Source organism: Geotrypetes seraphini, chromosome 11 (assembly GCF_902459505.1).
Source record: "Geotrypetes seraphini chromosome 11, aGeoSer1.1, whole genome shotgun sequence".
Lineage (NCBI taxonomy): Eukaryota > Metazoa > Chordata > Amphibia > Gymnophiona > Dermophiidae > Geotrypetes > Geotrypetes seraphini.
In genome coordinates this window covers 31705663-31733130 of record NC_047094.1, presented here as the reverse complement: position 1 = coordinate 31733130, position 27468 = coordinate 31705663, and the positions used below count along the sequence as shown (strand labels likewise).

Sequence of the window (27468 nt, the reverse complement as noted above, 5' to 3'; positions counted from 1 at the left end):
AAAAGGAGAGCGCACTAGCACTGACAGAACCAGATTCAGATCCCAAGGGTTGTACGGGAGGCTTGAGCAATTTGGCCGCCAGCAAGAAGCGAATCACATCAGGAATAGCAGTCAAATGCTGACCTTTCAACCCATGAAAGGCTGACAAGGCCGCAAGCTAAACCCAGAGAGAAGACCAAGCCAGTCCCCTATCCAGGCCATCCTGGAAAAATTCTAAGATGTTAGATAGGGAAGCATGAAAAGAGACCACTCCACACGCATCACCCCACTCCTCAAATAGATGCCAAACCCTCACATAAGCCCGAGAGCTGGAAAGCTTCCGGGACCCTAAGAGAGTCGAGATCACTTTATCTGAATACCCCTTCCAAGAGCCAAGCCGTAAGACAGAAGGGACCCGGATCGAACATTGGAATGGGACCCTGCAACAGAAGGTCATCTAAGAGAGGACCACCAGATGCCTCACCAGATCCATGTACCACAGACTTCGAGGCCAATCCGGAGCCACCAGAACCACGAGACCCGGATGGCGAATGATGTGGAGAAGAACTCTGCCCACTAATGGCCACGGAAGGAACACATACAACAGCCCCTCCATTGGCCATGGTTGAACCAGAGCATCCAGACCGACGACTGAAGAAGAGGGGCAGTTTGGCGTTGACACTTGTGGCCATCAGGGGCTGACCCCAAGACTGCACTATCAACTGAAAGGCCAAATGGCTTAGACACCACTCTCCGGGATCCAGCACATGATGACTGAGGAAGTCCGCCTGAACATTCTCCACTCCGGCTATGTGGGAGGCCAAGATGTCCTGAAGGTGGGACTATGCCCAGACCTTGAGCAGAGCAACCTTCCGCGCTACCCGAGTGCTCTTGGTGCCTCCCTGACGATTGACATTATCCACCGCCGTGGCATTGTCCGACAAGAAGGAGTGGAAGGCTAACAGCGCCAGATGGACGGCTCTGGTCTCCAATACATTGATCAACCAGGACGCCTCCTCCGTGGACCAGGTGCTCTGAGCTGAGTGACCGAGACACTGAGCTCCCCAACCGAGAAGACTGGCATCCGTGAGAAGCACCATCCACTGTGGTTGATCCAGACTTGCCCCCATGAACAAGATGAGACCAGCAAAGACTGCAAGCTTGCTAAGCCTCACAGAGGAACAGGGATATCCAAATTGTGCTTCTGGGGCAACTACCTCTGGAGCAGAGCAAAATGAAGAGGACGCATGAGGGCCTGCGCCCACCTCACTATGTCTAGGGAAGCCACCATCGACCACAAGACCTGGAGGAAATTCTGCAGCCGAGGACACCGGGACACCATAAGGAGGCGAATCCGAGATTGCAATTTGCTTACCAGGGCCTCTGGAAGGAAGACCTTCCCCAATGAGATGTCGAACAGAATCCCAAGGTACTCCAGATGCTGAGATGGGACCAACCGACTCTTGCAAAGGATGACCACCCATCTCAGCGACTAGAGAAACTCTTCCACCTGATCCGTAAACCAGGTGCTCTCCTGCAACGACTTTGCCCGAATCAACCAGTCATCCAGGTAGGGATGCACCAGAATGCCCTCTGACCGCAAGGCAGCTGCGACGACCACCATCACCTTGGTGAACATCCGGGGAGCCAAAGGGAAGCCAAAGGGAAGCGCACAGAACTGATAGTGCTGACCCAAGATCGCAAACCAAAGGAAGCGCTGATGGGAGGCCCGAATGGGAACATGCAAGTAGGCCTCCGTCAGATCGAGAGAAGTCATAAATTTCCCCCGCTGAACAGCCAGAATGACAGACCACAGTGTTTCCATGTGAAAAAAGGGAATTCTGAGAGCCCGGTTGACCCCTGTTAAATCTAGGTCCCTTCCTTTTTTGGCATCACAAAGTAAATCGAGTGCCTGCCGGTGCCGCACTCCTGAGAGGGCAATGGAACAACTGCTTTGAGATATAGCAAGCATTGAAGGGTCTGGCGAAAAAAAATGATCTGGCAAAGAGCAGGCAAACTCCAGAGCATAACTATCACGCACCACCTCCAGGACCCACTGATCGGACGTGATCTCGGCCCACTTGGGGAAAAAATTTCAGTAGGCGGGCACCCACGGGAACCAAAGGGGGCGCCAACAAAGAGTCACTGTGCAGGATGGGCATTGGGAGAACTGGCAGAGGGATTTCAAGCCCCCCGACGAGCCCCCATAAAGAACTGCATATGCTGATAAAACTGACCCCGGGAAAACCCTGAAGCCTAGCAAATAGCAGCCTCACACCCAGGGCGATACGTGCGGAGCTTCCGCAGACGCCCACTGGCAGTGCCACCCCGAGACGCCAGGCGGGCAAGGTCCTCAGGCAGGCAGGGCACCTTAGAGTCCATCAGAGTCTGAACCAACTTATCTAAGTCCTCTCCAAACAAAAAAGACCCCCAAAAGGGAAATTTGGTAAGCTTAGTTTTGGACACGGCACCCACCGACCAAGCGTGAAGCAACACGGTACATCACGCGGCCATTCCAAAAGCCATAGACTTGGTCGACGTCCGCACCAAGTCATAGAGAGGAACGAGGCAGCCATCTCAATCTTAGCCACCTCCTGATCCACCAAGGACCAGTCATCAGACTCATGATCCAGGACACGCTCGGCCCACTGAAACACAGCACAAGCCACCAGCCCCCCACAAATAGCCGCCTGGACCAAGGCAGAGACATCAAAATTTGCTTAAGAATGGTCTCCAACTTACGCTCCTCAGAGTCCCTTAAGGCAGAACCGCCCTCAAAAGACACGGTATGCCCCTTAGCAATCGCTGAGACCACCGCATCCCACCACTGTCAACTTTAAAGTAGCCCTATCCCCCTCTGGGATGGGATACAAACGAGCCATGGTGTGCGCCAACCGAAACGGCGCACTCCACTGCGCCAGTACAAAATCCTGAATATCCTGATGCATAGGAAAAGAGCAGGAAACTGTATAGATCCCCCTAAGAACAGGGTCCCCCATACACGGGGGTCTCCGATGGCGCTCCTTCAAACACAGCACCGATGAGACTTGCTGAATCAGGTCTGGTAGCTCATCCCTCTGAAAAAGATGTACCACGGACACCTTGTCACCGGAAGGCGGGAACCCCAATGCCCTGCCGCCAGCGGCCATCCCCTCAGGAGGATCATGGAATTCCTAAAAAGGGTCCAGGTCATCCAGGCCAACATGCTCCTTTGAGCACCAATCTGCCACTCGCGGGTGCTTGGACAAGGGAGAAGGAAGAGGGGACACCAAAGGAGAAGATGGAGGCAAAGCCACAGGGGGTGCGGAGGGACCCCCCAGGCGCACGTGAGACCCCCAACCACCTGAAAATAGGTACTGCACAAAGAAAAAATTAGATCAGGTGAAAAACCCCCAGGGGGTCCCATGGGACCCAGCTGAAACCTGCCCCTGTTTTTCCAATACAGGAGGAAGGTCACCTGAGGTTGCAGACAAAATGGAGGGGCCTGTCTGTTAAAATGGCGAAGTTCCCAACAAAAATAACCCCTCCAAGGCCTGTAGCGGCTGGGAAGCCTGAACTGATCCAGCTGCTAAAGCAGGCAAGCCAGCATTAGCTGTTAACAAAAATCAGCTGAGAGGGAATCCCACCGGGGGCGGTAGGGAAGACTGAGCTTCTCCACTGCTCCCTGCCGATTCACGAGGCACTAAGGCCGGGGAGCCCTGGATGCCTGCAGCCTCTGCTGACGGAGCTCAACGACCGCACCAGCTCGAACAGCTGTTTTCTGCCTGACTGTGAGTGCCTCGCATCTGGACCAAATTGTGCATCACTTCCCCTGAGAAGTGCTCAATTGGTCCATATGCGACCTAGCTAGAAGAAAAATGCCGATTACTCAAAAAATACAGTAATTTACAGCATAGTTCAAGAGAAAGCAACCCTTCAGATCTCAGGGTTTTTTTTTTTTTTCTCAGAACATACTCCACACAGGCTTTCAAAGCAATATACAGTGGTACCTTGGTTTGCGAGCATAATTCATTCCAGACGCATGCTTGTAATCCAAAGTGCTTGTATATTAAAGCGAGTTTTCCCCATAGCAATTAATGGAAACGCGGATGAAGAGGGGACACCAAAGGAGAAGATGGAGGCAAAGCCACAGGGGGTGCGGAGGGACCCCCCAGGCGCACGTGAGACCCCCAACCACCTGAAAATAGGTACTGCACAAAGAAAAAATTAGATCAGGTGAAAAACCCCCAGGGGGTCCCATGGGACCCAGCTGAAACCTGCCCCTGTTTTTCCAATACAGGAGGAAGGTCACCTGAGGTTGCAGACAAAATGGAGGGGCCTGTCTGTTAAAATGGCGAAGTTCCCAACAAAAATAACCCCTCCAAGGCCTGTAGCGGCTGGGAAGCCTGAACTGATCCAGCTGCTAAAGCAGGCAAGCCAGCATTAGCTGTTAACAAAAATCAGCTGAGAGGGAATCCCACCGGGGGCGGTAGGGAAGACTGAGCTTCTCCACTGCTCCCTGCCGATTCGCGAGGCACTAAGGCCGGGGAGCCCTGGATGCCTGCAGCCTCTGCTGACGGAGCACAACGACCGCACCAGCTCGAACAGCTGTTTTCTGCCTGGCTGTGAGTGCCTCGCATCTGGACCAAATTGTGCAACACTTCCCCTGAGAAGTGCTCAATTGGTCCATATGCGACCTAGCTAGAAGAAAAATGCCGATTACTCAAAAAATACAGTAATTTACAGCATAGTTCAAGAGAAAGCAACCCTTCAGACCTCAGGGGTTTTTTTTTTTTTCTCAGAACATACTCCACACAGGTTTTCAAAGCAATATACAGTGGTACCTTGGTTTGCGAGCATAATTCATTCCAGACGCATGCTTGTAATCCAAAGTGCTTGTATATTAAAGCGAGTTTTCCCCATAGCAATTAATGGAAACGCGGATGATTCATTCCACATCGCAAAAACAAGCCTATGTCTGTCTTCTTGTGGTCTAACACTTCTCCCTCTTTTCCTCTCCCCTCTCCAACCCAGCATATGTACTCCCCTCTCTTTCCATCCCCACAGACCATCTTTCCCTTTTCTCGCACTCCCACTCTCACCTCAAGGCCTGCTCCTCCGTACAGGCATCCTCTCAGCTCCCAGCCAAGAGTGTTAAAATTCTAGCATTACCTCACAGTGCCCATTATTGCTCCAGGTTCCGGTCCCATCTCGTTCTGGTTTCCCGCTACTACTACTGCTGGTCTCTCACCTCGAGGCCCCGTTCCGCTCCGATTGTCTTTCACCGGGTGTTGGCAGCTCCACACAGGACGAGAGAGGTGATAGTAGCAGGGTGTCAGGGCTGAAGAACGCGAGGTGGGATGGCAGGGACAGGGCTGAAGAAAATGGGGGGGGGGGGGGCTCGTGTTCCAGAGCCAGAATGCAGCATTCCCTCGGTCAAGCTCCACCCCCTTTTGCTATCACTTCCTGCATAAGCTCCTCCCTGCCACTACGAAGTAGCAGAAGGAACCGAGACACCTTCTTTCCTGCCTGCCCTCCGCCAATCAGGGCTAGAGGGCGGACCTTTGCACAACGCTCCCCACCCACGGACATCCAGACAGCAATGTCAGGAGTAGATTATAAGGTGGTGGTGCCGGCATGGGTTGGTGTGTGCTGTTTGCCAGCTGGAGGTAAGGGTTTGGGGGTAGGCCATGGGGGGACACGCTCGTTGATCAAGTCAACACTCGTTTTGCAAGTTAAAGTTTGCTTGAGTGTTTGCTTGTCTTGCAAAACACTCGTAAACCGCGTTACTTGCAAACCGAGGTTTGACTGTATCTTGCTTGAATTAGGGGGCAAGGCTTACTGCTGAGGCTCCTCTAAAAAAAAATGTGGGAAGGTGGAGGAAATGGGGGGAGGAACCCAGCACGAGACCCGCCAAGTTTGACACCCCCGAGGTCAGACTGATCCCCAAACAGGGCCCACCCAAACTCAATCCGGCCAAAAACGGGGACTAGAAACCGTAAACAAATTTCAACAGCTCTACCAAGTGAGATGGGTACAGCTCACTCACACCTGCTGGAGACTGAAAGAAGACTGATAGGAATAGGGGAAGGTACCTCTTATGTACTATTCCACAGTTTTGTTTCAGTCTCCACCTGCTGGTCATGATGATATATATACCCGCTTGCAAGATTAACCTCTACCATCTGGGGAGTACTAAAGAACAACAGATCTGCTTCTTAAGGAGGAGATTTGATACATCAAGCCTAAGCTTAAAAAATAAAAGTCAAAATTTTATACGTGGGATGTTTTAAAAGCAGAAGCATTAACTATCGGGGTCAAACACCTGGATTATCTAAACAAAATGCTAGCTACTTGCATAAGAAGTACTTGAGGAAAAGGATGACAAAAAAAGGACTTTTAAAAATGCTACTGGCTTGGGGGAAAAAAAAATAATCAGGCTTATAAGGCTTACAAAATCTACCTTCCTTCCAAACTATGAGTAGATATGCCAAAGTAAATACCTGCGGGATGGCTCCTAAGATCTCCTCCAGGCTATTATAGCCATAAGATTTGGGATGCAGTGTCTCTCCAACATATTTGCTATAGGCTGTGGAGAACTCATGAAGAAATATCTGATGGTAATGGTAGGTGTGAAGCAGAGACCTCACATTCTTTGCAAAAAAATATAAAGTGGTGAGCTTCACACATTCCTCAGTTGCATCATTGTAAAAAACCTGCACAGGAGCAAAAATGCCATCAAAATTTCTGCTATAACTACAGGCCTTACCACAGACACTTACCACTCTTCACAGATATTTTTATATGGTTCTAATGATGACATGTCAATAGCTATAGCAAACTATTTTGATACTTTAAACAGTCCAAATCATAGTTTGAGGCTCATTTCTAATACCCTACTGCTAATTATTTATTCATTCATTAATTTTCTATACTGTTCTCCCAAGGGAGTTCAGAACAATTTATATGAATTTATCCAGGTACTCAAGCATTTTTCTGTCTGTCCCAGCGGGCTCACAATTTATCTAATGGGAGGATTAAGTAATTTGCCCAAGGTCACAAGGAGCAGCGGGGGTTTGAAGCCACAACTTCAGGGTGAAGAGGCTATAGCTTTAACCACTCCCTCCCCTTGAATCTTCTTGTCACCATACTGTCACTCTTGTAAGACCACTATCCTAACTTCTTCCCTGGAAACGGAGGCAAAGTGTGAGGTTATAAAATTTGCAGACGATACCAAACTCTGCGCCAGAGTTAGGACCAGGGAGGAGTGTGAGGAACTGCAAAGGGACCTTGATAAGCTGGAGGACTGGGCAAACAAATGGCAAATGCGCTTTAACGTAGATAAATGCAAGGTCATGCACATAGGGAAAAAGAACCCGTTGTTAGAGTATAAAATGGGGGGGGAGATTGCTGGAAGACACAGGACTTGAGAGACTTGGGTGTGCTAGTGGATCCATCCATGAAACCATCCGCACAGTGTGCAGCAGCCTCGAAGAAAGCCAACAGGTTGCTGGGCATCATCAAGAGGGGCATATCAACCAGGACGCGGGAAGTCATCATGCCGCTGTATCGAGCGATGGTGCGCCCACATCTGGAATACTGCGTTCAATATTGGTCGCCGCACCTCAAGAAGGACATGGCAGTTCTTGAGAGAGTCCAAAGGAGGGCAACAAAACTGGTAAGAAGGCTGGAAAACTGCCCATATGCCGAGAGGCTGGATAAACTGGGGCTCTTCTCTCTGGAAAAGAGGAGGCTCAAGGGGGATATGATAGAGACCTTCAAAATACTTAGGGGCATAGAGAGGGTGGACAGGGACAGGTTCTTCAGACTAAAAGGGACGACAGGTACGAGGGGGCACTCAGAGAAACTGAAGGGAGATAGGTTCAAATCAAATGCAAGGAAGTTTTTCTTCACCCAAAGGGTCGTGGACAAATGGAATACGCTCCCGGAGGAAGTGATCCGGCAGAGTACAGTACAGGGATTCAAACAGGGATTGGACAGATTCCTGAGGGAAAAGGGGATCGTGGGGTACTGAGGGAGGTGCTGGGGTGTTGCATAAGTATAGACAGCTCACCAGGTCGTGCAGGTGCAAGGCCGGAGGGTTAGGACATTGATGGGAAGATAGGACTTCGATGAGAAACCTGGGGGGCAAGGGGGCCCCTTCTGGTGATTAAGGCGGGGGCGGACTGCTGTGCGGGATGGACCTCTGGTCTGACCCGGCAGAGGCACTGCTTATGTTCAATCTAATTTCTTTGAACTTCCCCTTCATGAAAAATTTTAAGATCAATTATATTTGTTGAGTGTTTTGCCCTCATCACCCTGTTTGCAATTAAAACCAGAAATGTGGCTCTGTTCTGCTATAGCTAAGAACTGAATTATAAACCCAAGCGCAGTTGTTTGCAAAAAAGAACATTTCATTACCCCCAGTGTAGGTCACATTGCAATACATGACTTTGTAATTCAATGAAAGGGCAGATAATGGAAACTACAGTCTGGGATGATACCAAACAAAAATCAAATGGTTCCTCTTCCCTGCTCTTCTACAAGATTAATGGATTTTAACAAGATAAGGTTAAAAACTTAACCATCTCTTTTTAACAAATAAATACTGAATTCTCCCTCATGAGCTAAAAAGGCAAAAAACTGCCCAGTCCATCCCAAAATGATATCACATATGCATCCATGATCCAGGTAAATCCAAAACAGGGATTTTAAGGTGTTTTTTTCCCTAAGAAAACAGAATGGTTTTCAATCCAATCACTCACTTTTAAACAGCAGAATCTGTTGCCTTGACCATAAAATGGTTTTAGCACAATGCTTCCATCTGAGCAATGTACTGTGAAGGCACTCCCATAGAAAGATTAGGGGGGGCAGGAGCAGCTCTCTGGGAAGGAGGTGGAGTTTGACAGTTTTCTGCAAGCAACTTGCTAGTTCAGATAGTTAGCATTCAGGACCACTAGACACATTGAACTAGAAAATGGGATAATGCCTGATTTTAACACTGCTCACTTTATTCCCACTAGCAGGATATCTCAACAGAATTATCCAATGTGGATTCTTCACATACAAATTCACTCTGACTGCAAGTCTAAAAAAGAAAAAAAAGAAAAGTGCCTTGAACACACTAGATACATACTTCAACCAAATAAGGTAAACTCTTCAAAAGTTCTGTCAAGGACATGAACCCATATTCACATGGATTGAGGAGAACCTTGTGAATATCTTCATAATGCTGTCTAAGCTGGTCAACAGTGAGAGAGTCTGTTCCATCCAAAGACATTAATAGTACCAACAGCTGTGCAGTCAAAGTACGCAAAGATTTCCTGTTTATTAGCTGAATTTGTTTGCCAGATTCTGTATCAGCCACCTACAGAAAATTAAAAAAAAATTCAGGTTATTTAAAATCACATTAATCATCTAACAGATTTAACACCATTTGTCTTTCCCAATGAAGTAATTGCTTCTTTTACAAATCAGGTGGCATGCACTGTGGTGGAAAATTTTGAAGAGGAGATCAACAATCATTTTACCTGAATCTGTGATTTTAATTTATCAAAAAAGTATAATTAAGTGACAGCAATAGAAAAACATTTTTTTAAATACAGTTCAGTAGCACCTGTAAAACCTAATATCAATAATCAATAAACCTTGAATACAGAAATAAAAAAACAAACCCTATGTTCTCTCTAGACAGCTGCGTGGGCTGCCCAGAATGTCCCTGTAGGCTGACATTGGGTCACAGGACTTGCAATGAAGACCACTGATCTAGGAAACAAATGTGATATAAAAGTATGCAGTAGCTCCATAGTTGTCTTGTGTAGACATTTGCTCCCAATAGGCTATAGATACTGACATTACACAAGACAAGGTAAAGCCCTGGCTTGATAAGTGAGAAAGCAGAGTTACTTACCTGTAAAGCACAGTTACTTACCGTAACAGGTGTTATCCAGGGACAGCAGGCAGATATTCTTGACTGATGGGTGACGGCACCGACGGAGCCCCGGTACGGACAATTTTATAGTGATCTCACTCTAAGAACTTTTAGAAAGTTCTAGCTCGGCCACACCGCGCACGCGCGAGTGCCTTCCCGCCCGACAGAGGCGCGCGGTCCCTCAGTTAGTATAAGCCAGCTAAGAAGCCAACCCGGGGAGGTGGGTGGGACGCAAGAATATCTGCCTGCTGTCCCTGGATAACACCTGTTACGGTAAGTAACTGTGCTTTATCCCAGGACAAGCAGGCAGCATATTCTTGACTGATGGGTGACCTCCAAGCTAACAAAAAGAGGGATGGAGGGAAGGTTGGCCATTAGGAAAACAAATTTTGTAAAACAGATTGGCCGAAGTGACCATCCCTTCTGGAGAATGCATCCAGACAATAATGAGATGTAAAAGTGTGAACTGAGGACCAAGTAGCAGCCTTGCAGATTTCCTCAATAGGAGTGGAACGGAGGAAAGCTACAGATGCTGCCATTGCTCTGACTTTATGGGCTGTGACGGAACCTTCCAGTGTCAGTCCGGTCTGAGCATAACAGAATGAAATGCACGCTGCTAGCCAATTAGACAACGTGCGTTTAGAAACGGGGCGTCCCAAATTATTCGGATCAAAGGACAGAAAAAGTTGGGGAACTGATCTGTGGGGTTTCGTACGCTCCAGATAGTAAGCAAGAGCCCTTTTACAATCCAAAGTATGCAGAGCTTGTTCCCCAGAATGAGAATGAGGTTTTGGAAAGAAAATAGGTAGAACAATGGATTGGTTGAGATGAAATTCAGAAACAACCTTAGGGAGAAACTTTGGATGTGTACGCAGAACTACCTTGTCATGGTGAAAAACCGTAAAAGGTGGATCTGCAACCAGTGCATGAAGCTCACTGACTCTCCTGGCAGAGGTAAGAGCAATAAGGAAAAGTACCTTCCAAGTGAGAAACTTGAAAGGAGAGGTAGCCAAAGGTTCAAATGGAGGCTTCATTAAAGCGGAAAGAACTACATTGAGATCCCAGATAACCGGAGGGGCTTTAAGAGGTGGTTTCACATTGAAAAGCCCACGCATGAACCTGGACACCAGGGGATGAGCTGAAAGAAGTTTTCCATGGACTGGCTCATGAAAAGCTGCAATGGCACTGAGGTGGACTCTGATGGAAGAGGACTTAAGGCCAGAGTCAGACAAAGAAAGTAAATAATCCAACAACGTCTCCACTGCCAGGGAAGTGGGATCAAGATGATGAAGAAGACACCAGGAAGAAAATCTCGTCCACTTTTGATGGTAACATTGCAGAGTGGCTGGTTTCCTGGAGGCATCCAGAATGGAACGAACGGGCTGAGACAAAAGAGTATCAGTCGAAGTCAGCCCGAGAGATACCAAGCTGTCAGGTGTAGAGACTGGAGGTTGGGATGTAGAAGGGTTTCCTGCTGTTGCGTAAGCAGAGATGGAAACAGAGGAAGAAGAAAGGGTTCCCTGGAACTGAGTTGAAGTAGAAGGGAGAACCAATGTTGCCTGGGCCACCTCGGAGCAATCAGAATCATGGTGGCTCGTTCCCTCTTGAGCTTGAACAAGGTTCTCAACATGAGAGGCAGAGGAGGGAAGGCATACAGGAATAGATCCGACCAGTCGAGGAGAAAAGCATCCGCTGCCAGACGGTGCGGAGAGTAAAGTCTGGAGCAGAATAGGGGCAGCTGATGATTGTGAGGAGCTGCAAAGAGGTCTATCTGAGGAGTGCCCCATTGAGTGAAGATAGACTGCAGAGTTACAGGATCGAGTGTCCACTCGTGAGGTTGGAGAATTCTGCTGAGTTTGTCCGCTAAAGAATTCTGTGCCCCCTGAATGTATATAGCTTTCAGGAAGAGATGGTGATCTATGGCCCAAGTCCAGATCTTTTGGGCTTCCTGGCATAAAAGGCGAGAGCCTGTCCCACCCTGTTTGTTGATGTAGTACATCGCAACCTGATTGTCTGTGCACAACAGAAGGACCTGAGGAAAGAGAAGATGTTGGAAGGCCTTGAGGGCATAAAACATTGCTCTGAGTTCCAGGAAATTGATTTGATGCTTCTTTTCCTGGGCTGTCCAAAGACCTTGAGTCTGGAACTCGTTCAAGTGAGCTCCCCATGCATACAGAGAGGCGTCGGTGGTGATGACTAGTTGATGAGGAGGCTGATGGAACAGAAGACCTCTGGATAGATTTGAGGATACCAACCACCATTGAAGAGACTGACGAAGAGATGATGTCACAGATATGTGTCGTGAACAAGGATCCGACGCTTGGGACCACTGAGTAGCAAGGGTCCATTGAGGAGTGCGCAGGTGAAGACGTGCGTGAGGTGTGACATGAACTGTGGATGCCATGTGCCCCAAAAGTACCATCATGTGTCTGGCTGAGATGGAAGGAAGTGAAAGCACCTGCTGACATAGAGACCGAAGGGTCTGAAGACGATTGGATGGTAGGAAAGCTCTCATTAGGAGAGTATCCAGGATCGCTCCAATGAATTGAAGTCTTTGAGTGGGGATGAGATGAGATTTGGGTAGATTGATCTCGAACCCCAGAATTCGTAGAAACTGGATGGTTTGGTTGGTGGCCAGGAGAACTGCTTGAGCGGATGTGGCTTTGATCAACCAGTCGTCCAGGTAAGGAAATACATGAAGGTGGTGAGAGCGTAGAAATGCCGCTACCACAATGAGACATTTGGTGAATACCCTTGGAGATGAGGCTAGACCGAAGGGCAGCACCTTGTATTGGTAATGACAATGATTGATCATGAATCGGAGATATGGTCTTGAGGTTACATTGATCGGTATGTGAGTGTAAGCCTCTTTGAGATCGAGGGAGCATAGCCAGTCGTTTTGATTTAGAAGAGGATAAAGGATGGCTAAGGAAAGCATTTTGAATTTTTCTTTTACCAGATGTTTGTTGAGATCGCGAAGATCTAAAATTGGTCTGAGATCTCCTGTTTTTTTGGGGACTAGAAAATAACGGGAGTAGAATCCCTGCCCTTTTTGATCTAGAGGAACTTCTTCTATAGCGTTCAGAAGGAGTAGGGATTGGACTTCCTGAATAAGGAGGGCAGATTGAGGACTGTGCAAAGCAGACTCTTTTGGCAGGCTTTGAGGTGGAAGAGTCTGAAAGTTGAGAGAGTAGCCGTGGCGGATGATGTTGAGGACCCATTGGTCCGAAGTGATTACTTCCCACCGGCTGAGGAACAGAGAAAGTCGACCTCCTATAGGCTGAGGCAGGAGAGCAGGAATAGGGATACTGGCTATACTGTGGAGAATGAAGTCAAAAGGGCTGTGACTTCTGCTGAGGAGGTTGTTTCACAGATTGTTGCTGCTGCTGCTGTCTGGGAGGCTGACGTTGTTGTTGCCTCTGACGCCTGGGTTGCTGAGCAGTGGTAGGTAGTGGACGAGCTGTGAAGCGGCGCTGATAGGCCGACTGCTGTCTATATGGTTTTGGCGGAGGAGGCTTCTTTTTATTTTTAAGCAGGGTATCCCAGCGCGTCTCATGAGCAGAGAGCTTTTGTGTGGTTGAGTCCATGGAATCCCCAAAGAGCTCATCCCCTAGGCACGGGGCGTTGGCTAACCGATCTTGATGGTTAACATCAAGCTCGGATACCCGAAGCCAGGCCAAACGGCGCATAGCCACCGACATTGCTGTCGCTCTGGATGTAAGTTCAAAGGTGTCATATATGGATCTAACCATAAACTTACGTAACTGGAAAAGAGACGACAGGCAGGTGTGAAAAGAATGATGTTTTCGTGAAGGAAGATACTTTTCGAAAGAAGCCATGGTGGTAAGGAGATGCTTTAAATAAAAAGAGAAATGAAAAGCATAATTACTAGCCCTATTTGCTAACATAGCATTTTGGTAGAGCCTCTTACCAAATTTATCCATGGCCCTTCCTTCTCTGCCAGGAGGGACAGATGCATATACACTGGCTCCTGAAGTCTTTTTAAGGGTGGATTCGACAAATAAGGATTCGTGTGGAAGTTGAGGTTTGTCGAACCCAGGAATGGGAATTACTTTATATAGAGAATCCAGTTTACGTGGGGCCCCTGGGACAGTTAAAGGAGTCTCTAAATTCTTATAGAAAGTTTCCCTCAAGATGTCATGAAGGGGAAGTTTCAAAAATTCCTTTGGAGGCTGGTCAAAATCAAGGGCATCCAAAAAAGCTTTAGACTTTTTGGATTCAGCCTCCAAAGGAATGGACAAGGATTCACACATCTCTTTCAAAAAACAGGAGAAAGAGGAAGTGACCTGTTTGGAGGATGGGTCAGGGACAGCCGAATCCTCCTCCTCTGAGGAACATTCGCCTTCAGAAAGAAAGGGTTCCTCTGAGTCTCCCCACAGATCAGGGTCCCTGACATGGGAAGAATGGTCCCGAGACTCAGGTGTCGACGTTTGCATGTGTCGGGTTTTGCGCACCGACTTACCCGACCTCATCGATACCGCGTCAGGAGATGTTATCGGTCGCACCGGTGCCGAAGTCTGTACCGATTGATGGTGAGCTCTCGGCTCCGGTGCAAGGACTGGCATCGATACCGATGAGGTTAGGTGAAGCGGTACCGAAACAGTGGAAGCGGGTAACACGGGTTCCACAATCGGTATCGATACGGGTTGTTCCACAACCGGTACCGATAGCTCGGTGCGGGCCGGCACCGGAAGGTTCGGTGTCATGATAGCAGGAAGGAGCCGTTCTAATTGCTCCTTAAGCTGCACCTGAAGGATGGCCGTAATGCGGTCATCAAGGGATGGCACCGGTACCGCTTTTTTCTTCTGCGGTACCTGCGGTGCCGCTCGACGCCCCGGAGATGAGGAGCCCGATGTCGAGGGACTCACCTCTATAGGGGCGGAGCGCTTCCGCTGGCGTCTTACAGGCGGCAGGATTGGACTCACTGCACTCGAGGCCGGAAGACGTTCCAGCGGGGAAGGCTTCTTAGCCGGCTTACCTGACTGTTGAGACGCCGGTGTGGAATCACGCGGCGTCGAAGACGAGGGTGCCGACTGAATCGGTGCCGAAGCCGGAGTCGAAGGAACGGGGTCGGACATCTCGGCACCGAACAGTAATCGCTGCTGTATTTGGCGATTTTTTAATGTCCGTTTTTTTAGAGTGGCACAGCGGGTGCAAGTAGAGGCCTGATGCTCAGGACCCAAACACTGTAAACACCAGTTGTGTGGGTCCGTGAGAGATATAGGCCTAGCACACCGCTGGCACTTTTTAAAACCCGGTTGAGGGGGCATGAAAGGAAAAACGGCTTCCGCCAAATCGAAGGCCGAGGCTTCGATGGTGGCAGAAGGCCCCGCCGGGGAAAATCAAATTAAGAAAAGAAAAAATTGGTTTTTTTTTTTTTTTTTTTACAAAAAAGAAAAAAGAAACGAAATAAGGCCAAGTAGCCAAAAGTTTACGCGAGCGGGAAGGCAATAGAAAAAAAGTTTCAACAGCCGTTGAAAAAAACGCGTCTTCTTAGCTCCGCGGAAACTAAGAAACTGAGGGACCGCGCGCCTCTGTCGGGCGGGAAGGCACTCGCGCGTGCGCGGTGCGGCCGAGCTAGAACTTTCTAAAAGTTCTTAGAGTGAGATCACTCTAAAATTGTCCGTACCGGGGCTCCGTCGGTGCCGTCACCCATCAGTCAAGAATATGCTGCCTGCTTGTCCTGGGATAATAGGTGCTATCTGAGGACAGCAAGCAGATATTTGCACATGTGGGCAACATCATCCAGGGTGCCCGGTACTGACAGTGAAAAGTGTACTCTCATATGTTATGGTTCCAACTAGGATCCCAGTTTCGGCACAAGCCTTCCTCAGGGGACTAGCGAGATACTTGATAAGGTGTACACAAATAGCCTTGTACACCTTATCAACAAGTATCACACTAGTCCCCTGAGGAAGGCTTGTGCCCAAACTGGGATCCTAGTTGTGACCATAACATATGAGAGTGTTTCTCTTTGTTGGACTAATAAACTTGTCTCATTTGGTTGTTTTTAAGATATCTCAGTTGCCTCTTTTTTGTGTTTTTTTATTTTAATTGAAAAGTGTACTGTCGCTTTAAAAGACAGAACAGTCTCAATTCAGTCAGTATCAGTTCAGTAAAAAAGATAAGAAGCTAACTAGGAGAGGTGTGAGGGTTGTGATATCACCCCCCCTTAAGCCCCCCTCCCCTCTTAACCTGTACTTAAATTGCCATATAGTCCTTGTACTTAAACTACTGTATAGTCTTTGTATTGTCCACTGTGAATGTTTGCTTGTAGGCCGTTCTGAGCTACTGGGAGGATGGGATAAAAATCTAAATAAATACTTGCTGTCCTTGGATAACACCTTGGTAAGTAACTGTGCTTTATCCTAGGACAGGGGTGTCCAATGTCGGTCCTCGAGGGCCGCAATCCAGTCGGGTTTTCAGGATTTCCCCAATGAATATGCATTGAAAGCAGTGCATGCAAATAGATCTCATGCATATTCATTGGGGAAATCCTGAAAACCCGACTGGATTGCGGCCCTCGAGGACTGACATTGGACACCCCTGTCCTAGGACAAGCAGACAGCATTTTATGTTTATTAAAATCTGATATACCACCAAATCTTAACATAGTTCTCAGCAGTTTATATCAGTAGAATTTCAAAAAATATGAAAGGAAAGCCATAAAAGATAGGATAGCACACAGAAAACATAACGCACAACATCATATACAAATAATGATTATACTGTGCATTTAAGGGGTGCCACGCGTGGGATTCCCTGGCTGCCAGGATCATGATTTGTGAGCACAGTGAAATCAAAAGGGTTGGAGGGAAGTTGACATCTAAATGGAAAATAAATTCTGTAGAACCGCTTGGCTGGGTTCAGCTGGGGGACCCTAAATTCAGTCTGTACTACTTTTTGTGTCTGGAGAAGAGAGAATGGAGGAGAGGGCTTTATTACTTATTCCTGGGTTTACTCCCCTGCTTCGTAATTGGGGATCAGAGAAGGAGAGTGACAATTAGAGGGAGAGCAGGGGAGCAGAGATTTCTAGATACACCCTCTGAAATCTTTTCTTGTCATCCAGTTAGTCAATTGGCTTCCAGTTGATCTGGGGGGAGGGGGGAGGGGGAGGGGAGGTGAATCAGGAGCTAGCCTATTTAACTAATCTAGGATCTACAGAGCACAACAAACTGCTGGGGTTAGAGACTACAAAAATTATTTTGTGCTCTATTACACCCGTGTAAAGCTCCAAGAATTCACTATTTTATCTCTTTACCTGCTGGTCAACAACATAACATGTTCTGAACTAGACTGGGGATGCTAAGGAAGATGCTGGTAGTATTTGATGTGCCCTGTTACCAGCACTGGCTCACTCACCAGCTTGTTGCCTCACGACCTTTTTCTTGTGCCACTCCTGGTGCAGCACTGCCTCAGAGGGGGGCGAGGTAAACCAAGTGGCTAAAAACCTCCTTCCTGCTGCTAAACTGCACCATTTTCTGTCAGCTTTATGGACCTCGCCTCAGGACTGTATCTTTATCATATTCAATCTCATCTTTTTTTTCCCCAGAAAGGAAGGGGGGGGGAATACAAATTAACCCTCCAGGGGTCCGCCTCCAGGTATCCATTAAAAATAGCAGCTACTAGCAGGACTCTGGATACCTTTCTAACCACTAGTCACCTAAATGGGCCCAGGAGCAACCTCACTAGACTGGTCCTCACCTGCACAGAATGCCCATTGCTAGCTGCAGGAGACAGTGAATACTGGAAAGCTAGCAGCTCCAAGGTGCCTTTTATAGAGCATGCTCACAACTCTTAAATCTGTATCCATCTGCTGGCTAAGGGACACAACTTATTCATTCTGGACTATGCTGGTAGACAAAAAATTATTGGTGCCAAGCCTGCAGGTAAAAATTACCAATGGGACTGCTGCCAATATCGTTACTTTTTACTATCTCTCAAAGCATAAAGCAGAAGCCTGGTCTAAAAATTTACCTTAACAACATGACAAAGCTTCTGTATTAAAGCTGGAACGGAACTAACATCGTAATCATGGAGGCGCAAGGTGTAGCCAAATGTTTTGCTGTATTCTGACAGCAGCTCCGTCATCATAAGGCAGTTGTCTTTCTGAAATCGCAGCAGTTTAACAAACTGGGCAGCTAAAGCTTTCAGCAGTTCCATTTCTGTGAGGATAAGGACCTTCTCCTCTCCACATTCCAATACCTAAAAAAAAAAAAAAAAAAAAGTGTCTAGTATTGACAAAATTCAATGACTATATGACCTGGATTTAAGTACAAAAGGAAGTATCTATCAATTTTTAAAAATTGTCAATTGATGGCACAGACAAAACAAAAATCCTGATAGATGTCAACTCAAACCAAGACTGAAAGCATTTCAACAAGTTATTGAAATCTAAACTGAATCTTTGAAGATCAGGAAGTAGTTACTATTGGGTAAATATTCAGCTCTCAGCAGCCAGTGTTTTCTTTAAAACCTTGGCCACAATGGGTTTTTGATACCCAGATATTCAGCCTGGGTATAAAAGTGGCCATTTGCACTTATCCTGGTACTGGCAATATTGAGACCAGTACTCATTATTTATTTATGGTATTTGATATGCTGTCTCTCTCTGGATGAGCCAATCAAAAAATAGTTTACAATAATAAAGTACAGGCCACTATCTACTAACAAAAACTATAAAAGTTCCTTAGTAAAATATGCTCTATAAATAAAACATGGTGAGAAATAAAATAAAATAAACCCCCACACCCCACCCATTTAGAAAAGAGAAATGTCCTGTGGTACACAGAATATAACAAATTCTAATTTTATCTGGATAGTTATCTGCATATCACCACTAAACAAATAAACCCTGGCTCTGCCTTTGCTTCACCTACTGCTCCCGGCAGTACCACTGGAAATCCAGGTATGAATCTGGTCAGTGAGACTTATCCAGGTAAAGAGTTGCTCCTACCCCCACTGAATACTTACACCTTTAAATTTTTGATGTAGGCAAGATGAAGCATGAAAAAACAAGTGGGGAGTACATACAAATCATTCTTACAAGCTCAATGTTTGAAACCAAACCTACATACTTCAAATTCATTGGAAGTTTTCATCTGTTTCCATAACTTTGTATGATAACATAGAAATTCACAGTTGTTACCATAATGTGGTGTAACCTACTTAACCATGGGCATAAAACAAAAACCATTCTACCATCAAAATGAAAAAATTTCAGAACTGCAAAAAAAAAAAAAAAAAAAAAATTTAATCTTTACTTACTTGCAGTACATCTGGTATGGCTTCAAAAAGTTCCAAAAGCTTGGTGAATCCATAATGAGCAAGTTTGCATTGACGACCAAAGTGGTGATGATAGGAGGGAATAAATTTATTGAATGGCATCCGGAAATGAGGCTGATGGCGCAGCAAATCAACTACCTCCTTTGCAAATTGTTTTGTCTTTTGAATTTCATCAGGGGTACGCTCTTAAATGTTAAAAATAAAAAATAAAACAAAATTACAGGAGGGTACATTTTCTTGTCATAGAAACATGATGGCAGATAAAGGCCAAATGACTCATCCAGTCTGCCCATCCACAGGTGTTTTTAAGAAGTTATTGAAGACACACTTGCTTTGCAATATGAAATATGGGAATTGATGTTTTGTGTTGGTATAAGCGCTGGTTGCTTGTTTGTTTATGTTTTAAATGTGTATGATTTGTATTGTGTATGTTTAAATTGTGAGCTGCTCTGTAAAAAGCGGGTTATAAATAAATAAAGCAAACAAACCATTATCTCTTCTTCTTTCTAAGAAATCCCACGTGACTATCCCAGGCCCTTTTGAATTCAGACCCAGGCTCTGTCTCCACCAAATCTACTGGGAGTCTGTTCCACGCATCTACCACCCTTTCTGTAAAAAAAGTATTTCCTTAGATTACTCCGGAGCCTATCACCTCTTAACTTCATCCTATGCCCTCTCATTCCAGAGCTTCCTTTCATATGAGATTCGACTCATACATATTCACATCACGTAGGTATTTAAAAGACTATCATATCTCCCCTCTCCCGCCTTTCCTCCAAAGTATACAGAATGAGATCTTTAAGTCTATCCCCATATGCCTTATGATGAAGACCACATTCCATTTTAGTAGCCTTCCTCTGGACTGACTCCAACCTTTTTATATCTTTTGAAGGTGCGGCCTCCAGAATTGTACACAATATTCTAAATGAGGTCTCACCAGAGTCTTATACAGGGGCATCAATACTTCTTTTTCCTACTGGCCATACCTCTTCCTATGCACCCTAGCATCCTTCTAGCTTTCACCATCACCTTTTCAACCTGTTTGGCCACCTTAAGATCAACACATATAATCACACCCAAGTACGGCTCTTCTGTCATGCACATAAGTTCTTCACCCCATTATGATAAATCATCCCTGTATGTGCTACATCCACATCAAAAAGTTCCGAATTTGAAATAAAGAGTTAATTAAGTCAAACTCCATAGCTTTATACATACTTCATATGTAAGACACAAACCATGCAAAGGTACAAAACAAAATCACCTTCTATTCTACATAGCAAGTATCAGAATCTCTTGAGATCCTGAAACAGTTACAACTACTAAAAGCCCAAAATGTTACAAGACCAGCAAACTGAAATCATCATGGAATCTCTGCCTCTATCTATATTCCATACCATAAATTGTATCATAATTCAAATAGCTACTGAAGACCCATTTGCTTAAGACAGTTATAGACAGTCAAAAGTGGTGCTCCATGAGTGAAAAATGCTACTTCCCTTAGAGTTTCAGAACATATTCATTTTTGGCCCCCTCCAATTTCCTTCTCTTCTTTTTGACTTCCACCTCAAATCATAGTAACATAGTAAATGACGGTGGATAAAGAACTGAACGGTCCATCCAGTCTGCTCATAAGTTATATCCATTAAAAATACATGATTACAGTCTACGGCCCAGAAATATCAAAGAAGAGACAAGTTAATCTAAAGTCTGGTATTGTCCTCAGTTCCAAATGCTGAAGTTGCCATCCAAGTTCACTCCATCCTGTTGTTTGCAGGTATCTACTAGAAAGTCTGGCCAGTAACATCCTCAGTTCCATATTAGTGGATTCACATTGATGCCCACCCCAGACCATCCAACACCGAATCACCATATATGGGACACAGACCGTGCCCACCTGTTTGCCTATCCCTCTCCAAAAGGGATGTATCTACAAAAGATTCCTGGACAAAACCCTCTCTTTCCAAGCTGGCAAATGGAATGACTGCTTGACCACCCTCATCTCTCTTGCCCCATCCTACCTAACCTTCAGGAAATCTCTCAAATCATACCTCTTTGATAAATTTCTCTAACTCCCTCCCTCCCAAACTACTAAACTCACCCCGCCTCCCTTCATAGAAACATAGAAATTGACGGTAGAAAAAGGGCCACAGCCCATCGAGTCTGCCCATACCAATGACCCACTCCCTGACTTTTACTCCCCTATAGATCCCACGTGAATATCCCATTTCCTCTTGAAATCCAACACGCTGCTGGCCTCAATCACCTGCTGAGGCAGCTCGTTCCAATGATCGACCACCCTTTCGGTGAAGAAATACTTCCTAGCATCACCTTGAAACTTCCCTCCCCTGATTTTCAGCGAGTGCCCTCTGGTTACCGAGGGCCCTGTAAGACTGAAGATATCATCTTTCACCTCTATATGCCCTGTGATATACTTAAAGGTCTCAATCATGTCCCCCCTCTCTCTTCGCTCCTCCAGTGAGTACATCCGCAATTTTTTTAACCTTTCCTCATACGTGAGATCCCTGAGCCCCAAGACCATCCTGGTAGCCATACGCTGAACCGACTCAACTCTCAACACATCTTTCCGGTAGTGTGGTCTCCAGAATTGAACACAATACTCGAGATGGGGTCTCACCATGGATCTGTACAGTGGCATTATGACTTCAGGTTTTCTGCTGACAAAACCCCTCCGGATGCAGCCCATCATTTGTCTTGCCCTGGACGAAGCCTTCTCCACCTGATTGGCAGCCTTCATATCATCGCTAATGATCACTCCTAAATCACGTTCCACCGTGGTCCTGGACAAGGTTTCACCATTTAGTGAGTAAGTTCTGTGTGGATTTTTTTTGCCTAGGTGCATTACTTTACATTTTTTAGCATTGAAGCCTAGCTGCCAAGTTGATGACCACTGTTCCAATTTCTGTAGGTCTTGCATCATAAGGTCAGGAACACTGCCTTTGCCTACTATGTTGCATAGTTTGGCGTCGTCGGCAAACAGTGATATTTTTCCTCTAAGCCCTTGGGTCAAATTTCCTATGAATAAATTGAATAGAATCGGCCCTAAGACGGAGCCCTGAGGTACTCCACTCGTTACTGCTGATGTTTTGGAGGGGGTACCGTTTACCATTACCCTTTGAAGCCTACCATCTAACCAATCCTTTACCCATGCAGTGAATGTGTCCCCTAATCCCATCGATTTTAGTTTGTTCAACAGCCTGCGGTGTGGGACGCTATCAAAAGCTTTGCTGAAGTCCAAATATATCACATCCAGGGACTCCTTCCTTCCCTTTCCTCTCCCTTCTCACCTATATACCTCTTCTCCCCCGGTTTTTCCTATCCCCTTTCTGCACTCCCTTGTAATTGTTACTGGATTATTTTGTAATTGCTACTGGTTACATTATACACTTGTTAACTAACTCTCTGTATCTTCGCTGTATATGTACAGTCTCTTCTCCTGTAAACCGCTCTGAACTGTTTTGTAGTATTGCGGTATACAAAAATAAAGTTATTATTATTATTATTATATTTAGGTCTTCCAGTCCCTTCTCATACTTCTTTTTATTCAAACCTCTTACCATTTCCGCTGCCTTTCTGGACTACTTCAAGTCTTATTGTATCCTTTGCCAGATACAGCCTCCAAAACTGAAAATACTCCAAGTGCGGCCTCACGAATGACCTATACAGTGGTATCAACACCTCCCTTCTCTTGCTGGTTACTCCTCTTTCTATACAGCCTAACATCCTTCTCTTCAGACTTCCTCTTGGGCCCAACAAACTGGCCAGATACCTCAGCCCCCACCAGTCCTTGCACGCGCAGACAGGAGGAGGAAAGCAGTTGGCCCCGATCCTAGAAAAAGCACCATGGAACCACTTAGCCTATGCTCTAGCCCACTGTGGATAAAACCTGAGGCGAGCCTTGATCTCAAGGGATTGGTCCTTGAGCCTCCAAACTTTTAATGTAGGCTCTCTATGTGGGTACACTGCAAAGTAGTCTACCCCTTGGAAGCAGACCCACAACCTTAAGAGTCTGCGCTCTCCCGCAGCCAGAGATGCCCCAAGATTGGGATCCTCTGTAGCACCGAAAAGCCTTGCCAATAGTAAGCAAAACTCAAATTTAATTGAAAAATAAACACAAGCAGTAAAGCCATGCTCCTACCATCTCATTTGTAGAAAGACAACTGAGGAATTGGAGGAAGGCCCAGAGGGATGAGAGAAGGAGCAAAAGAATGCTAATGAGGCTCTCTACAAGAATTCTCATGAGAAAAGTTGACTACCCGAAGGTTCAGGAATAAAGTGTCTGTTGCACTAGAATTAGCAATTAGCACCTCACAACTAATGCTAATGGGAAATAATATTGATTTTAATTTGCTTCTGTTATGGGGAGCTTTTTCTTGACACAATACCTAAGATGAAAGATATATACAGAGGGACACATAATATATATGACACCAACTAGAACGGTGCTGGTATGAGATGAATAACTTAGGCATAAGCATTTAGGCCAGCTAAAACCAGGCTTAAATGCCTGCACTTAAGTTGTGCACATCAGGTGTATTCTATAACAATGCGCATAACTTTGATGAACGCTTCTGAAATGTCCCTGGCCAAATTCACACACTGTAACTGGTGCATACTTAATGTAGAATCAAAGATTTCCGTGTTGTGCACATAACTTTTAATTATCCTTTACCTGAAAGAAAGGCCCGATGTCGGCTCTATATTTACCGAGGGAAAGAATTACCAGTTTTAAGCAATCAATTTGCTTTACCTTTTATTTTGTAAACATAACTTACCAGTTTTCGCTGGAATGTCTTCATGAAGAAAACTAGCTATAATCATTTCTTTCAACCGTGATGAAAAGCTTTGCTTACCCCTTTTTGGGATAGAGATCAGAGTTTCATTTTCTTGCTGACCCACACAGATCGCTGTATCTGGAGTTTCTGACAGAATATCAACCAATTCACATACACCGTATTCTGTAACGTCCCAGTCTCTTGAGAAACACCTTCAAAAAGCAGACGGGAGAAGCTAAAATAAGTCACCAAACTACAGCCAAGTGAAATCTTAACAATAAGGAAAGCAGTTCAGGTATTCTTCAAACCAAATCCTACCTTTTACACAAAATTAAGGCTGCAGTGGGTATTTTATACTATTATACACAGCTGCAAACCAACATTTGCAAGACAGGGATAGCAAGAAAAAAAACAAGTGAATGATCTATATTGCTAAACAGAATGTCCAAATATTTAAAATAGTTAATTCTGAAGTATAAGAAAATCAGACAAAGCTTTTGACATGGTGCTGCATAGGCAACTGATAAATAATCTGAACACATGCGATATAGGCCCCAAAGTGATGAACTGGATTAAAAGCTGGTTAAGTGGAAGGAGACAAAGGGTAGTCGTAAATGGAGTTTGCTTGGAGGATAAGGATGTTGTTAGTGGAGTGTCGCAGAGATTTGTCCTTGGGCTGGCTCTATTTAACATCTTTGTGAGTGATATTGCAGAAGGACTGTCTGGCAAAGTTTGTCTTTTTACGGATGATACCAAGCTCTGTAATAGGGTAGACACTCCGGAGGGTGTGGATAACATGAGGCGGGATAATGCTAAAAAGTGCAGGGTCTTGCACTTGGTCTGCAAAAATCCAGGAAGAAGAGCGGGACTTGGGGGTGATCTTGGGGTGGCAAAACAGGTAGAAAAGCTGACTGGCAAAGTCAGGAGGATGCTTGGGTACAGAAGGAGAGCAATGGCCAGTAGGAAAAGGGAGGTGATAATGCTGTTGTTTAAGTCTCTGGTAAGGACCCATTTGGAATATTGTGTGTAATTTTGGAGACCTCGCTTTCAAAAAGATATAAAGAGGATGGAGTCGGTCCAGAGAGCTGCTACAAAATTGGTTAGTGGTCTTTGTCATAAATTGTATAGGGATAGACTTAGAGAACTTAATATGTATACTCTGGAAGAAAGACGGGAGAGAAGAGATATGGTGTTAATGTACAGGAGGCAAGTCTTTTTCAAATGAAGGAAAACTCCAGAAGGAGAGGGCATAGGATGAAGCAAAGAGGTGATAAGCTCAAGAGTAATGTAAGAAAATACTTCTTTACAGAAAGGGTGGTAGATTCGTGAAATAGTCTCCCGGAGGAGGTGATGAAATGAAGACTGTATCTGAATTCAAGATAGCACAGGACAGGCATGTGGGATCTCTTAGGGAGAAGAGGAGATAGTGGATGTTGTGGATGGGCAGACTGGATGGGCCATTTGGCCTTTATTTGCTGTCATGTTGCTAAGTCTCTGGATACCAAGTGCTTGAACCCCGATTATGTCTATCCTTCTATTACATCTACAAAGAGGGGTGGATATTGTTGCAATGTTCACAGAATATGCTCACTGAAAATTACCTACCTTTTCTTTTTACACTACTACAATATAATTTATAATCCACAGGTCTTGGCTGTTCACTTTAGTAAGAGTATTTCTTCAAGCTCCTCTTTTCCGACTACAAGGCCTATGTACTAACCATTGAAAAGTGTTCAAAGGCTAGAACCTATTTCTGAAAAATTTAGCTAGAGATGCAAATGAGCTCTTTGCTTATTTACAGTTATCAAAATTGTGCAACAGTCAGAAACTTTGCATGTTCCAAGCCGTGACAAAAAGCTCCTTCACACAGCAGTGCTGAAAAAGTAAAGGATCCCTAACCCAAACTATCGATCACCCTGAATTCCCCTCTCCATCATAGTGCCTTAGGCCATGTTGTCAAAGCATCATCCTCAGAGATTAAATTAAAAAAAATTGACAAATATATGATATACAATATTGTTGAAATCTGTTCCTGTTGTGCTTAACATAGGTTTTACACTGTGTGCTCATTATAGTTTTGGTTTATAAGCACAGGTCTGCAAGGTTCTTAGTGTGAGGTGTGGTGTAGGAAAGAGAGACTCAAGGCTCATTATGAAGACAAATAAATGGTAACCTGAATCTACAAAATGTGTTAAGCTAAGCCCCCCCCCAAAAAAATGCTTACCAGTGATAAGCCTGTAAGAATTCTCGCACAATAACTTGCTTGCTGGCCTGGGACTTAAGAAGTTTCAGCAGGTCTTGAGTAAAGCGTTTTACCTGAGCTCTGTGGGTAAGCGTTAACAAACGCTTTGAGCCCATGCCAAGAATCTGTAAACCAAACAATGAATACTCTTTAGGTTTAAAGTGCTGAGATAAGTATTTGAGCTAACACCAAGAACATTAAAGAACTGTAGTCCGATTATTCAGTCTACTGCAACAAACCTCTGAAGATACTGTGACAAGCAAATTTCCACATATTTCAATATTAAAATATGGGAAGATTAGGTTTTTACCTTGATAATCTTCTTTCTAGTAGAAAGGCATGAGTCTTGAACCAGTGGGTTATTCTCCTTTACTTGTGAGTCTGTTCAAGGCATCATTTACCTATTTATCTCAGTTATACCTCCTGCATCTCTGATTTGTTTATATATACACCATAATTTTATTATTGTAATCCACTTAGAAATAGGATAAGTGGGGTAACAAATTTTAATAAACTTGAAATTTGATCTCCTCAGTTTGTATCAAAGCACTTGAAAATTCCTATAAGAGAAATAAGGAGGCAGGATGTGGGGGTACTCCCTGACCAAACCATTTCTGTTCTGATCTGCAGTAAGTCAACACAAATGTAATCATAACTGAAAACAAGATGGAAATGAACCTATTTGAGTGCAACCAGAACTAAAACTTATGGAGCTCTCTAGTTTCTTACTTCTCTCATTGAGCCAGAGAGATAGATCCAAAGAGTACCGATTTGTCTGCCAACAGATACCAACATCCAGAAATACATATATGCCTGAGCCTGCAAGCAGGCTTACTGAAATCTGACAGGGCAGGCCTTCAAGCCTCATATGCCTTTCTACTTAGAAAGAAGATTATCGAGGTAAGAGCCTAATCTTCCCTTCTAGTACAAAAGGCATATGTGTCTTGAACCAGTGGTTGAAAGCAGCAGTTATCTGTGTACTGATAGCCTGGATTTGGTGCTAAGGCCCTGAAGCAGTGGTTACCAGTCACAAAACAATCGGCAGCCTGGCCCGTTTGTGTTCAGTGGTTTTTATCATTAATCACACTTCGCTATTTTTTTGCTCCCACCTGCTAACTTTAAACTTGTGCAAAAGTTTTTTGCCTATGATGCTTGGGTGGAAGAGTGTGAGTATACCTCTCTGTTTGAGGCTTTTCTTTTGCTTAAGTAATAAGCTAGCTTTCTTGGCTTGTGTG

General features: G+C 45.3%; 1 protein-coding gene across 5 annotated transcripts in view; it reads right to left on the bottom strand.

Moving 5' to 3' along the window:
- Positions 1–27468, bottom strand: part of MARF1 (meiosis regulator and mRNA stability factor 1) — a 114462-nt gene that overhangs the window by 6320 nt on the left and 80674 nt on the right. For all 5 annotated transcript variants that reach the window (XM_033962859.1, XM_033962858.1, XM_033962862.1 and 2 more), the window contains 6 exons: positions 26216–26358; positions 24070–24203; positions 19178–19380; positions 17888–18115; positions 9095–9325; positions 6462–6674 (listed from right to left, as the gene is read on the bottom strand). In XM_033962859.1, the coding sequence (XP_033818750.1) occupies positions 6462–6674; positions 9095–9325; positions 17888–18115; positions 19178–19380; positions 24070–24203; positions 26216–26358 (1152 nt within the window). The remainder of the gene's footprint in view (positions 1–6461; positions 6675–9094; positions 9326–17887; positions 18116–19177; positions 19381–24069; positions 24204–26215; positions 26359–27468) is intronic.